Here is a 12,167-nt window from a genome sequence, read left to right as displayed (position 1 = left end):
GTAAAACAAGCTGAACGGCGCAATGGAAAAGCTTCCCTTTTAGGATGGATATATTTTGTTTTTCTTGCTGGAACATGCTGAGTCAAAGAAATGAAGTCATTTCATGGGAGCAAAATTGCAAATTTTATTGAAGTTCAAAGAAAGACTGTGATTTATTTATTTTATTTTATTTTATTTTATTTTATTTTATTTTATTTTATTTTATTTTATTTTATTTTATTTTATTTTATTTTATTTTATTTTATTTTATTTTATTTTATTTTATTTTATTTATTTTATTTTTCAAGCAGGACTCCAGCGTGTGGGCTCTGCTATGTCCCCCCGGAGGCAGACCCCCTCAGCCCCGTGTCCCCCCCCCCTCCCGGGGCTGCGCCGCGCTCCGCGGAGCACCGGCGCCACCCAGCGGCCGCCCGCGGGACCCGGTGGGCACTGAGAGCATCCTGCCCCCGAGCACCCCACAGCACCCTCGGCACCAAGGTCAGGCAGGGGCAGGAGCTGCGGTGGGCTCTGCCTGGGCAGGCAGGTGGTGAGATGAAGGAAACAGCAGACACCGCTGTGTGTTGGAGACAGGGTGTTCTTTTTTTGACTCCTGAATATTCCATTAGAGAACAAGATGCCCGTTTTTTAAGCCACAGCCTTTGCTTTCTCCTCAAATACACCTGTTACTGGTTTAATGGGAGAAACTCCTCAGTCAGGTGGAGCCCCAGATGATGGCAGGAAGGCACTCAGCCCCTCCACACAAGGCCAGCCTGGCCAACCCAAATTGCAGCTCCTGCTTGCACTTCAGAAAAAAACTTTTGCAGGAAACAGTGCTCCTTGTAGCAAGTGTGGTGTTCCACTTGTCACCATAGTGAAGGCAAAGCAAACACCACTTTCCCTCGAAAGGTTGGCCAGGAGACACAGCATGTTGACTTTAAGGGAGGGCGAAGATCCCATGTAGGACGAAGCTTGGTACAGAAGGCTGAGTGTGCCGCAAGCAGGGAGAAGGGACAGGACCAGTGCCAGGTCCATATGGGGAATCAGGGCTCCTGGAGCAGGGCAGGGACCCCCCTCTCCCCAGGGGAGAGTTCCCATTGTTGTGTGACAGAGGGAGAGCATAGATCCATGGACGGCAGCTGGTCACTAGCATCTCACCAACCCCAGCCTGGGCAGTGATGCTGACCAGCTGGCACCCAAGGGCTGTGCTTGTTGAGGCTGAGGGCACCTCTGCTCTGCCTACAGAGCCCCCAGGAAGCTGGAAAGTATCAGCAGGGGCTGTTGGGCTTCCTTCTGTGGGGCTGCCCACTGGGAGAGCTGCCTGCAGCCCTTGGCTCACGAGTAGCCTTGGTTGCTGTTTCTGGCTCCTGTACACGTGCCTTAGAGATGAAACCTCAGGACTGCATCATCAGTCCTATTTATAGCCACACAAGTTCCTCCAGGGCAAAGGGATTAACTGGTTCTGGGGAAAATTAATCTGAAGAAGGCATTGCCCAGCATCGTGCACTCAGTGTAGGCTGAGCACATACCAGGCTGCATGAGTAACGGTGAAGTCAGCAGGGTGAGGGAATTGGTTCTTCCCCTTTACATAGCACTTGTGGGGATGTATCTGTAGTACTGTGCTCAGTTTTGGCCTCTCACTGCAGAAGAAGGATTGATCAAGCTGAGTAAGTCTGGCAGGGGGACCACTGAGATATCGGGGACTGGCTGGAGCCATCACCAGGAGAGACTGAGGGAGCTGCTCAGCCTTAGAGAAAAAAGGCAAAGGGGCATCCTGCTGCTGCTGGCTATTTAGCAGATGGGGGCTATACAGAAGATGGGACCAGACTTTTCTTAGAGGTTCACAGTGAAAGGACAAGGGGTGACAGATACAAGCTGCAACAAGTTAAATTCTGTTTAGAAACAAGGAAAAAAAGTCCCAATGAGTGATCAAGTCTCCATCCTTCGAGATATTCAGAGCTTATCTAGACAAGGCCCTGACACCCTGGTCTAGCTCTGTAGTAAGCCCTGCTCAGGGCAGAAGCTGGACTGGACCCCTCCAGAGGTCCCATCTGATCCAAATGTCTGCTCAGATGCAGAGAAGAGCTGGGAATGAGGAAGAGCCTCAGAGCTACCACCTCCCTGCTAGCGTGCGAGATGGTGCTTTGAAGGGAGCTTGGGGCAGAACAAAACAGGAGGCATCCAGTGTGTGACCCACACACTGCCAGCTTTCAGAGCTCATGTTTTTCTTTCAGGCATTGCAAAACCAGTCCTTCCCTGGGGATTGTGCATGTCACCGGGGACGACACTCCCCTGTTCTGGGGATGGTCACCTCTGGCAGAGGAGCACTACCACTCTTGGGCCAACAGTTGCCACAACCAAGGCGTGTCCCCGGGATTTGGCTCCCCGTGGATCAGAGCTGACTGAAGAGAACTTTGCCCAGCCAGCCCCCCTCCGGCCCCCGTGAGTCATGCACAGCCTGAGTCACCTGGTGACAGCCCTGAGTGTCCCATACTGAAACAGGGAGGGGAGGGGGTGGCAGCACAAGGGACACCTGAAGGAGGGAGCTAGCTGTTGCCTGTGGCAAGCCAGCGAGCACTGGGAAGGTGAAGGAGTGAGATCCTTCCCCATGCCAGGTCCTGGCCCTGCTGGCCCTGTGCTGTGCCCCAAGGTTTTACGGCACCCCCTGCCCAGGCCAGTGGAGCCTGACAGCCCTGGGAAGGTCCTGCACCCCAGCAGTGGTGCTGCCATTCCTCTCCTTCCTGTGGCACCCTGACCTGCAGATGCCAAAAAAAATAAAGCAGCTGGAGCCTCCTCCACTCACTTGTTCCTTCCAGGTCTGGCCTATCCTGCCCCACCAGTTCAGGATTTCCCTAGGGCACGTGTGTGTGACTAAGTATCCGTCTGGGTTGGCTGGCTCAGGTTGCTGTGCTGTCCTCTGCTCATTTGCAAGGAAAGAGGAAACTGCTGCTTTCCCCAAAATCCTCTCCTGAGGTTTATGGAGCCCTGGGCTGCCCGTTGTGCCTCCTGCATGGCTGCACCATCCCGCCTTCCCAGCCAGCTCGCAGTGCCACCAAGGTTGGTGTTTAGTTTGGCAACTAAATCAGCCCTCACCCAAAGATACCTCAATATCGAACTGCAAGATATCTCTGTGCATGTGAATATTTGTCTCATTATACAGTGTTTAAAAAAACAAAAAAGAAAAAAGGACTCAGAAAGGTACTGTAAATCCATTGCGGGGGGGGGGGGGGGGGGGGAGGAGGGGGAAATGGAAGAGAATTTCACTCTGTGTGGAGCAGCATGCACAGTTACAATCAATTAATCACAAAAAATGTTGTCCCCTGCATCAATGGAAGTGTGTATGATATACCTCATCCCTTCTCGTTGTGCTGCCTCTGGGACCAGGTGCATTTGGAAAGCATCTTTTGGTCTGTGCCACTCGATGAAGGAGTTGATTTGTGCCTGGGATTCACGGAGGTGCAACATCTCTTGACTTGATTTCTCTTACTCAGATGGCATCAAGCTCTCCCCACGCTCACAGTGCCAGCAGTGGAGCAGTTCTGGAGGCAGTGTTACCTTGCCCTCACCGCACCAGTGGCACTTCACTTCCATGGCTGGGACTTGTATGGAGAAGTTTTAAAAGCAAACACTGTAAAAGAAAACTTATCTCTGTATCCCAGGGGTAGCCAGGTCCCAGTAAAACCCTTGTATTTGGGAAGAAATGGAGTTTCACAGAAACACCTAAGAGCCTCAGAAACCTGGAGTGAGGGTACTCAGCTCTTATTTCTCCTGTTAGCCTTTTCCTTCGCAGGCCTCACTGAAGCAGGGGATGGCTCTGTCTCTGTTTACCACATTTTGGGCTCCTCCTGGAACACCCTCTAGCTACGTTTAAGCCATCAGTGTCACCACACTAGCTTAAAAAGCCCATTCCTTGAAAGTTTGCTCTTGCTTCAAGCACATCCCACTTACCTTCAGCTTACAAGTCAATAATTTGTGTCATGGTTTCACCTACCCCCTTCCCAATCTGCTTACTGATATTATATCAGTATCCCCGAGTTTTTTCTCCCATTCTTGTGGAACTGGGTAGGTTAGAGGGGAGAGAAGTAGAGGAGGGATATGTGGGAGCCTGACATACCATGGAAAAGCTAACGGTAGAGAAAGTCTCTAAAATGGGAGATTACAGCCTCATGCCAGCAGGAGATGATTTTAACTATTATTATTATTATTTTGTTTTGATATTGTTTCTGCTTTCAAATAAAAATGTTGCATGGGTTCAGAACATCAGAAAGATGTGTTTTTACAAACTGAATTAAATAAATACCTACACAACTATTTCCTACCCCTGATGTACCCAGCAAGATGCAAGCAGATGAATACAGGAGTATAGACCCAGCAGACACAAGCAAATGCTGCGATGAAAAGATCACATCCTTCCTCCTTCATTTGCTTGTTGTGACTCGGGTTTAAATTTCTTCATTTCTTGTGCACTTGTAGCATTGAATCAGCTCTCTGTATTCAGGAGAAGTAGCATGGAGAAGCTCCTAACCCTCTTCTGCACCCTGAGGCAGCTGATCTCTGGTCCATAGTGATGGCCCCAAAGAAACCAGCAACTCTTTCCCATTTGGCCCCCAAATGTAATCTCCCAGGTGGCCCACACCAAGCCATGGAGAGCTGCTGCTGTCAACCTCTCACCCCACCTGCCATTAGAGGAGCTGTGTCACCGAGGAAAAACACCAGTATCTTGTAGTGAGGTGGTTCAGGTTTTTATTAATTAAATATTCCACATACAAAGTACTAAATAAATATATAGCTGTGTCAGACACCAGTGTACCATACACACAGACCTGGAGAGCTCTGTGTATTTATATGTGAAATTCCATGGAAAGCTATTCGCCAGATGCAGGCTGCAGAGTGATTCAGTTCTGCAGGCTCATTGCTCATTGCCAGGGTGCAGTCCTCGCAGCACAAGCGCAGGCACACACATGCACACACTCGTGTTCGCTCATTCCTGGGACAAAGAGTGCCCATCCTCCGTAGCCTGGCTGCTTGGGAAATGTCGATGTTAATGCCACAGAAACACTTGGGAGGAAGAGCTCAGAGGTGCACGGGATGGGATCCCACCGGGGTATTGCAGACAGCTGCAGAGAAGGGGTTTTGTCTGCAGGCACCCACAGGCTGGGGTGGCAGGGAGGGTCTGCGGGGCACAGCAGGCTCCCTGGGGGGCTCAGTGGGGCTCGTGGTCAGGAGTCAGAGCTAGGGGGAAGGCTGATAATAGAGGGCAAATCAGAAAATATGTCACAGTAAATATGTGTGGATGTTTTTATGCCTTTTATTTTTCTTCATCATGTATGGTCCCTAGCTGATGGATCTAAGAGGAAAAAAAAATGATGTTTTGTATGTTTGTTTGTTTTAAATCTCTCTCTGTATCTCTCCTCCACTGATTGCTGGAGGAGAGCCAAGCAGGGCTGGGAACAGGCACAAAAGTGATAGTGGTTAGATAAGGGCACCTTGTCAGTACCTGTGACGTGCTCGCAGGTGGGTAGGAGCCAGGACATGTAGGGCTGATGCTCTTGCTCCCTCCTGTTCTCCTGTCTGACATGGGGCCCAGGCAGCCATGTGGGCTGATCTGGGGCAGAGCAGGTCCCATGCCCAGCTGATGATCTTGCTCCTCCAGCCCTGCAGCATTCCTGCTGAAAATAGGCCAGGCCAGGCTCTTCCTAGTACATTTCTCTATCTGAAGAGATGAGCTCCATCCCACAGAGAACCTGGGTGAGCAAGGACAGGATTGCTAGAGCAATGTCTGAAAGTCTTCGAGGAATGAGAGGGGGCTACAAGGGTGCCTGTGGGAGAACTGAGGGAAAAGAGGGCCCCTCTCCTTATCATCAGCATTGCCAGTGGGGGTCTGAGACTGTCTCTTCTGCAGGATCAGTGTGCTTGTCACTGTGTGGCCTATTCCCCGAGCCTTTGCTGATGGGTGCTCAGTCTCTTTGCTGCCTGCAGAGCTGTTACATGGGGCCTTTCCCACCAGTGTAGTCATGGTATGGGCTTGTCTGTGCCTTGGGCCGAGGGATGGAGAAATCATTCCGGGTGTCAATGGTCTGAAAAGGAAGTGAGAAGGTTTTTACTTTCAAAAAATGGGAAAAAAAGTTATGAAATAGAGTTAAAAATACAGGGGGAGGAGGAAACAGAACTGACGGTTTCCAAAGACTGTGACTGATGACACTGCAGAAGAAGATCCTGGCAGCACAAACCAGCTGCTGAGACGTGCCTCCAGAGGACATGTGAGGACAGAAGGCGAGCTACTAGTCCTGGCCAGGCCATGGGCTGAAGGAGGACTGGGGAACACACACTGCAGCATGCAGGCTGACACTCTGGGCCTGCACTACCAACTCGTGGTGTTGGCTGGTGAGAATATATTCAGGTCATGGGATGGGAAAAGGAGCAGTCTGCTGAGGAATGGGCACAGACTATTGCAGGAGCTGTGCTCAAAGAGAGGACTTCTTATGTGATATCACATCAAGAATTATAGAAAACCACAACCTGAGATTTTGCCTTGGGTCCCTCTTGCCTCCCATGGTCACAGGCAAACCCTCCTCCCAGACACAGGCACCTCTACAAGCACACATCCTGGCATTACCTAGCTCCATGGGAAGCATCCACCTGCCTCTGCAGAGACTACTATGTGCCTATCTGGCTTTGACCCTTCTTCTCTCCTTCCAGTCAGTCCCTGGACTGTGGCCTACATCTGGTGAAATGGGTGAAAAGGGGTGTGAACTTACCTTCAGCTGAAAATGAGAAGAGTACGAGGAGTAGCTGGGGTCCTCCCTGTCTCCTGAGTCACAAGACAAAAAGGGAGAAAAGTTAGTGAGTTAGTGTCACTTGGTAGCTCAGAAATACCACACCAAGGGAGACTTAAGAGCCTGCAACTGTGTTAACAGCTGATTTTAGTTTGACGAAACTCAATGCAACACTCATGCAGGAATGCATTAAAATCCATGGGTCAGTTTCTTGTTAAACATTTCTTTATAAAAGCAGGACTGAATGGTATTGCAAATAATAGTACATTTCTAAGGTGGCCTTGGAGTTTAGACCACCTCCTGTTGTCTCACGATTACTCTCCTCCTCTCTGCCCAAAACCCTCCAAAGGACATTCACAAAACCCACTCTGTAGTACTCCCTGAGAGAGCACATCCTTTCTCTGCTATTCTTTGACAAACCAGGAGGTCTGACTGCAAGGGACAAACGTGATCTCAACAGCAGATCACTGGGATCTGCTGACAATCATACTATTCACAAGGAGTGCAGTCACACCTCCCCTCCATAGCTTTGGAAGGTCTCAACTGATAAAATGTTTTGCTTTGTCCCAGTAGGAATGAGACTTAGACAGCAAAGTAAGACCTCCTCGCCTCCTTTTTCGATGAGGGATTTTATTTTTAAATGGATAATGGGAACAAGATCTGAACTGGAAGAAAAAATATCCTAGGTATAACTTGGAGAGGTCCCAGGTGCAGAAGCATTGCTAAGAGACAAACAAAAAACTGTCCTGATTTTTTACATGGACATTCCAGACATAATAGAGTCATAGGGAATTACCTCTCAATCTGACACACCAGGACACTCAGTCACTCCTCCTACACATCTGTGGTTTCTGCTTTGGTCCTTACTCTTTTCCCTGGTCTGTCTGGAGATCCATTTCCATTTGCATTTCTTCATCAGTCTGAAACTTTCCTACCTCTAAATTATTCATCACCTTCAAGTCTTGTCTTGTAGCCCTCCTACATTTTTTAACTGCACATGCAGTGGTGCATGCATGCTTAGGGCTGGGGGAGAGTGCAGTCAATCAATTCATCATACCTCGCACAATTTCATCTTGGGTGTAGGCACGGTTGTCCACTCCAGTAGTCTGCTTTATCAATGTGGGCTGGCAGAAGTCATTTTCTGGAGGGTAGTCCTCCAGCTTCACAGGGGCAGTGAGGAAGCAGATTTCAGGGATGATATACATTATCAAGAAGATCCATCCATTGGACACCAGAGCAATGGCCACAACAGGATCATCCCATTCAGGTTTACTTAAAAGTTGGTTGCCTTTTGTGAGCATAGTGATCCACACAACCCAAATGGCAATGGAGAACAGGACAGTGACAAAGATGTGTGCCCCGTGTCTCTTCCAGCCCTTGTATGGCCCACAGAATGTGAACATGGACATCAGGAAGGTCAAAGCCATCAGGAAGAGCACGTAGATTAGAAGCATGACAAAGTCCTTGTTGGCCTTCTCTGAAGACATACTCAGAAAATCATCTCTGTAATTTACTAGCATGGTGACTAGGTACTCAATGTTGATCACAATTTGCACGAGGGCAAAGGAAACAATGAGTAGCAGCAATACCAGCCAGGAGAAGGACTTTTTTCCTCTCACTAGTTTGATGAGGTTGAAGGCATGGGTGAGAAGGCAGGAGAAGCAGAGTGCAAAGAGGACTCCAAATAGGAAGAAGCGAGGGGGACGAGTATTGTCATTGCTTGTAATGATGAAGGCAAAAGTGAGACCAAAAATGCCGAGTATTCCTAAGAGAAAGAAGAAGTAAATGGAGATCATGTGCCTCTTGTTGTTGTCTTGGACTTTACAGATGAGGAAGAAGAGGGAGCAAATGAGGAAAATGGTGACAAGGACTCCTGCTGTAGCCAGTGACTCCAGGACAATCCCCCAGGCCTTATCCATGTCACAGAGCAGGTAGTAGTCAGAATGGATGCTGCCGCAGCCTCGGGGAGCTGGCGTTGTCATCTTGGTGCCTTCTTGAACAACCCCACTGGGAAATGTTTCCTCGGAGCTGTAGAAAGAGAAAAGTCAGAGGCTATTGCATCAACCACCTGGGTGCTGCAGCACCGGGGAAGGAGAGGACAGATGTTCAACCCCACCTCACCAGGAAAGGACACCACAGTTTTAAGAATGTAGGGCTGTGGCAGCGGAGTTGTCCCCTTGTTTGGCACTGGCTCTCTATCATGGGCAAGCCAAGTCCCTTAGCAGGAGCCAATTCACCTTACAAGTCCTCTGCACTTTGCACAAGGTTGTGCAATACTGCAGGAGTGTGGGCAGCAGGAAGAAGATGAGGCCCTTTTCAAGGTGTTAGCCCAGTGCCCTGTGGCACTGAGACTGAGCTGCCTTGTCACTTTTGTCCCAGGTGATACAAGAGCAGGTGTTAATCATGATACAGTTTACACTCTTTTGACAAGTTCAAACAACATCAGTACCCAGTACTAGTGAGATCCAAAGATGAGCAATACAGAACAGGAAACTCTCCTTGGTTGGTTTCCCTCTGTTACTTTCTCTGAAACACTTGTGGCTTTTGTTTATGGGTATGAGTGAAAGAAAGCTTTAACTGCCTTTTATCCTGCAGATAACTAACTTGGATGCCTCCAGCACAATCCTTCTCAGTGCAATTTAAATGGCAAATAAAGGAAAATATTGGGGTTGTTCTGCCTGGAGAAGAGAAGGCTCCAGGGAGATTTTACAGCAGTCTTCCACTACCTAAAAGGGGCCTACAGGAAATCTGGGGAAGGGCTCTTCTATCAGGGAGTGCAGTGATATGACAAAGGGTAATGGCTCTAAACTAAAAGAGAGTACATTTAGATTAGATATTGAGAAGTTCTTTAGTACATGGGTGATGAGGCACTGGCACATGTTTCCCAGAGCTGTGGATGTCCCATCCCTGGCATTGTTCAAAGCCAGACTGGGTAGGGCTTTGGGCAACCCAGTATGTTGGGAGGTGTCTCTGCCCATGGCAAGGAGGGCGGAATTAGATGGTCTTTAAGGTCCCTTCCAACGCAAACCATTTCGTGACTCTATGACTCTGTGATTCTATGAAACCAACCATGAACCCCAAGCTCACAGTCTTCCGTCTTCAGGGTAGTGCAGCAATAAGAACTATCCCAAATATCTCATCCCCCTCCCCAGATTATTGCCTTGTGTAGCTAGAAGCCTGACATGTCAGAGCTAATATTGTCATTACATGAGAAGTAACCAACAAGTTACTGCTCGAGGAGTCCATGAGTCAAGGGTACGCACGGTCTTCCAACACACCTAGCGTGCTCCTGCTGTCTCATCACGAAGAGTTAGTTCAGTGCTGACTGAGTAAGCCTGGCTTAAGCCTGTCTCGCCTGGGGATCAAAGGGCTGTTTAGGTGAGCTCTGCCTGTCGCCACAGGGAATTAAGTTGCCTACTTCTTTGGGAGCCTGAAGCATGTGGAGAAACCACTGCAAGAGGATGTTGGACACTTTATTGCCCATTATGCAGGCACTGAGTGAACTTAGATCTCAGTGGCAGGTAGTGCTTTGCAGGTGCAAATTGTTCAGTTAGATCTAGTCTCTAAAATCTCTCAAAACAGGAGTTTAGACACAACAGCAGCACGAAACATGGGAAAATCTGGCCTTAATGGTGACCTACACTGGAAAGCCAAGGTCTTTCTTTTCTGATATATCAACAACAAAAAAGTTGATCTTGCAAAATTTAGTGTTTAGTTCTTGCTGTGCCATTTACCTTGATTTCCCCCCTCCAAAACAACATACTGCAATTACAAGGTTAGTGTTAAGACACATTCTGGGGAGAGGAGGTTGAGTCTTCAATAAATGGCAGCTGACCTAACCAAGGGATAAATGTAGGGGGAAAATGTCACTGAATCACTCCCAGCCCCACATACACCTCAATGTTGCCTGATTAGAAATGGTGAAATATATTTCCAGCTTTTAAGCTCACTCTGTTAAAGGAGATGTGCAGCTCTTCAAAAAGCTGGCTACAATAAAATGCAAAGTATGTGGGAGCTCTGGAATCTTGTGGAGAGAATGACGTTGGTGAATAATGCATGCAAAAGTTTTTGCAAATCATTATTCACAACATTATGGGGATTTACAGTAACTTCTACAAATAGCTGAGTTATCTCGACATTTGTGAAAAATGAATAATGAACCTTTTTGAAAAACTAGAGAGCAAATGCTACAATTTTATCCACATAAAGTTATTGTTGATCAGATCGGTTTGTCTATTCCCAGCTCTGGCAGGTCCAGACCGATGCTGGCTGTCAGGGCAGGTGGAGAGCCCAGAGAGCCAACAAGACCCTGGGGCAGCACAGAGTGCACACCTAACTGTGGGACCTGTCCGATGCTTACTGCAAGTGGTGCTTGCCACACCACCAGCTGTTTGTTCCAGGCACTTGGAACAAACAGGATGTAGAAAACATTCATGTCTTGGAGAACTGGGCCACTTACTTTTATTTTTAGTCCTTTTTCTTTTTTTCCCAGGATGGATGTCATACGAGGTACGAAGAGTCACTGCCCTGTCTCCCTCTCCCCAGAAGCTGAGCCTGCCCATTCGGCACCTACATAAATCTCTGGGATTTCCAGGGGCTCTGCAGTCTGTGCAAGGAAGCCCGTGCTGTGGTAACTTCACTACTGCTGTGTCTGCATCACAGCTCACCCCAAACCGTGGTCCTCACTGTAGTGCTGAGTCTTCTCCCCCCAGCCTGAGCCTGCTCTCTCATTGTGCATAAAATATGCCCATCCAGCCACAAATTTCAAATTACATCCCAGCAAAGTCTGTCGTAACTCCTCCAGTTCCAGCTGGCAGCCCCAGGTTAGAGTCAGGGGTGGGAGGCAGTCTCTGTTTGCCATGGCACCCCATGCACCCTCCTCTCCCATCCCTATATCCATGGTCCTGCAAACCATCCCACCCCAGGCACACAGCGTGGGTCTGCTCTGGATCCTGTAGGTCATTGCCTGGAATTACCTTTGTGTGTCCTGCCCGGAGAAGGCAGCAGAGAGGCTTCAGCTGGAAGAGGCCACCTCTCAGCACACCAGTAACACAGTCACCTCCTCTCCTGTGACCCCAGCGGAGCAGCAGCCCTGTGCTTAAGCTTCCTGAGAGCTTTAAAAGCTGGAGGGCTGTGGAGGTGTGGCTGAGCACACCTATTCCAGTTCCACTACCTCTCCGACGCTGCTATGAAAATACGGTCCCCGTGCCAGGAAATGAAGTCTGGGCTTCTGACGTCAGCGGGGCAGTCACCCCTGCGGCAGGGTGGGGATGGAGCCTGTCCCAGCCCAGGGTCTGGGCCGAATGCTGCTCAGCCAAGCAAGATAAGGCACTCCTCTGTCTGGCTCCTGGCACCTGTAGGGGAGGGTCGTGGCTATGAACTGAAGTGTGTCCCCTATCTGCTCCAAGCCCTTTT

General features: G+C 49.0%; 1 protein-coding gene across 1 annotated transcript; it reads right to left on the bottom strand.

Annotated features, from left to right (window-relative positions):
* Positions 1 to 4,702: 4,702 nt before the first annotated feature.
* LOC311429799 (retinoic acid-induced protein 3-like) lies at positions 4,703 to 11,948 on the bottom strand. The gene is made up of 4 exons (XM_084505994.1): positions 11,729 to 11,948; positions 7,810 to 8,780; positions 6,735 to 6,787; positions 4,703 to 6,053 (listed from the first exon to the last, which is right to left on the bottom strand). Exons 2-4 carry the CDS (start codon positions 8,732 to 8,734, stop codon positions 5,961 to 5,963), a joined length of 1,071 nt encoding a protein of 356 aa, XP_084362120.1. The 5' UTR covers positions 8,735 to 8,780; positions 11,729 to 11,948; the 3' UTR covers positions 4,703 to 5,960.
* Between the last annotated feature and the right edge of the window lie 219 nt (positions 11,949 to 12,167).

This window comes from Aythya ferina (genome assembly GCF_964211825.1).
Source record: "Aythya ferina genome assembly, chromosome: 1".
In the NCBI taxonomy this organism is placed as follows: domain Eukaryota; kingdom Metazoa; phylum Chordata; class Aves; order Anseriformes; family Anatidae; genus Aythya; species Aythya ferina.
Note: the sequence above shows the minus strand (reverse complement) of the source record. Positions and strands in the feature narration are given on the sequence as shown.

Coding starts and splice junctions, on each gene's coding strand:
- LOC311429799 (XM_084505994.1), bottom strand. CDS start 8,734: ATGACAACGCCAGCTCCCCGAGGCTGCGGCAGCATCCATTCTGACTAC. Junction 6,788..7,809: donor CCAAGATGAAATTGTGCGAG/GTATGATGAATT, acceptor CTTGTGACTCAG/GAGACAGGGAGGACCCCAGC. Junction 6,054..6,734: donor CTTCTCATTTTCAGCTGAAG/GTAAGTTCACAC, acceptor CTTCCTTTTCAG/ACCATTGACACCCGGAATGA.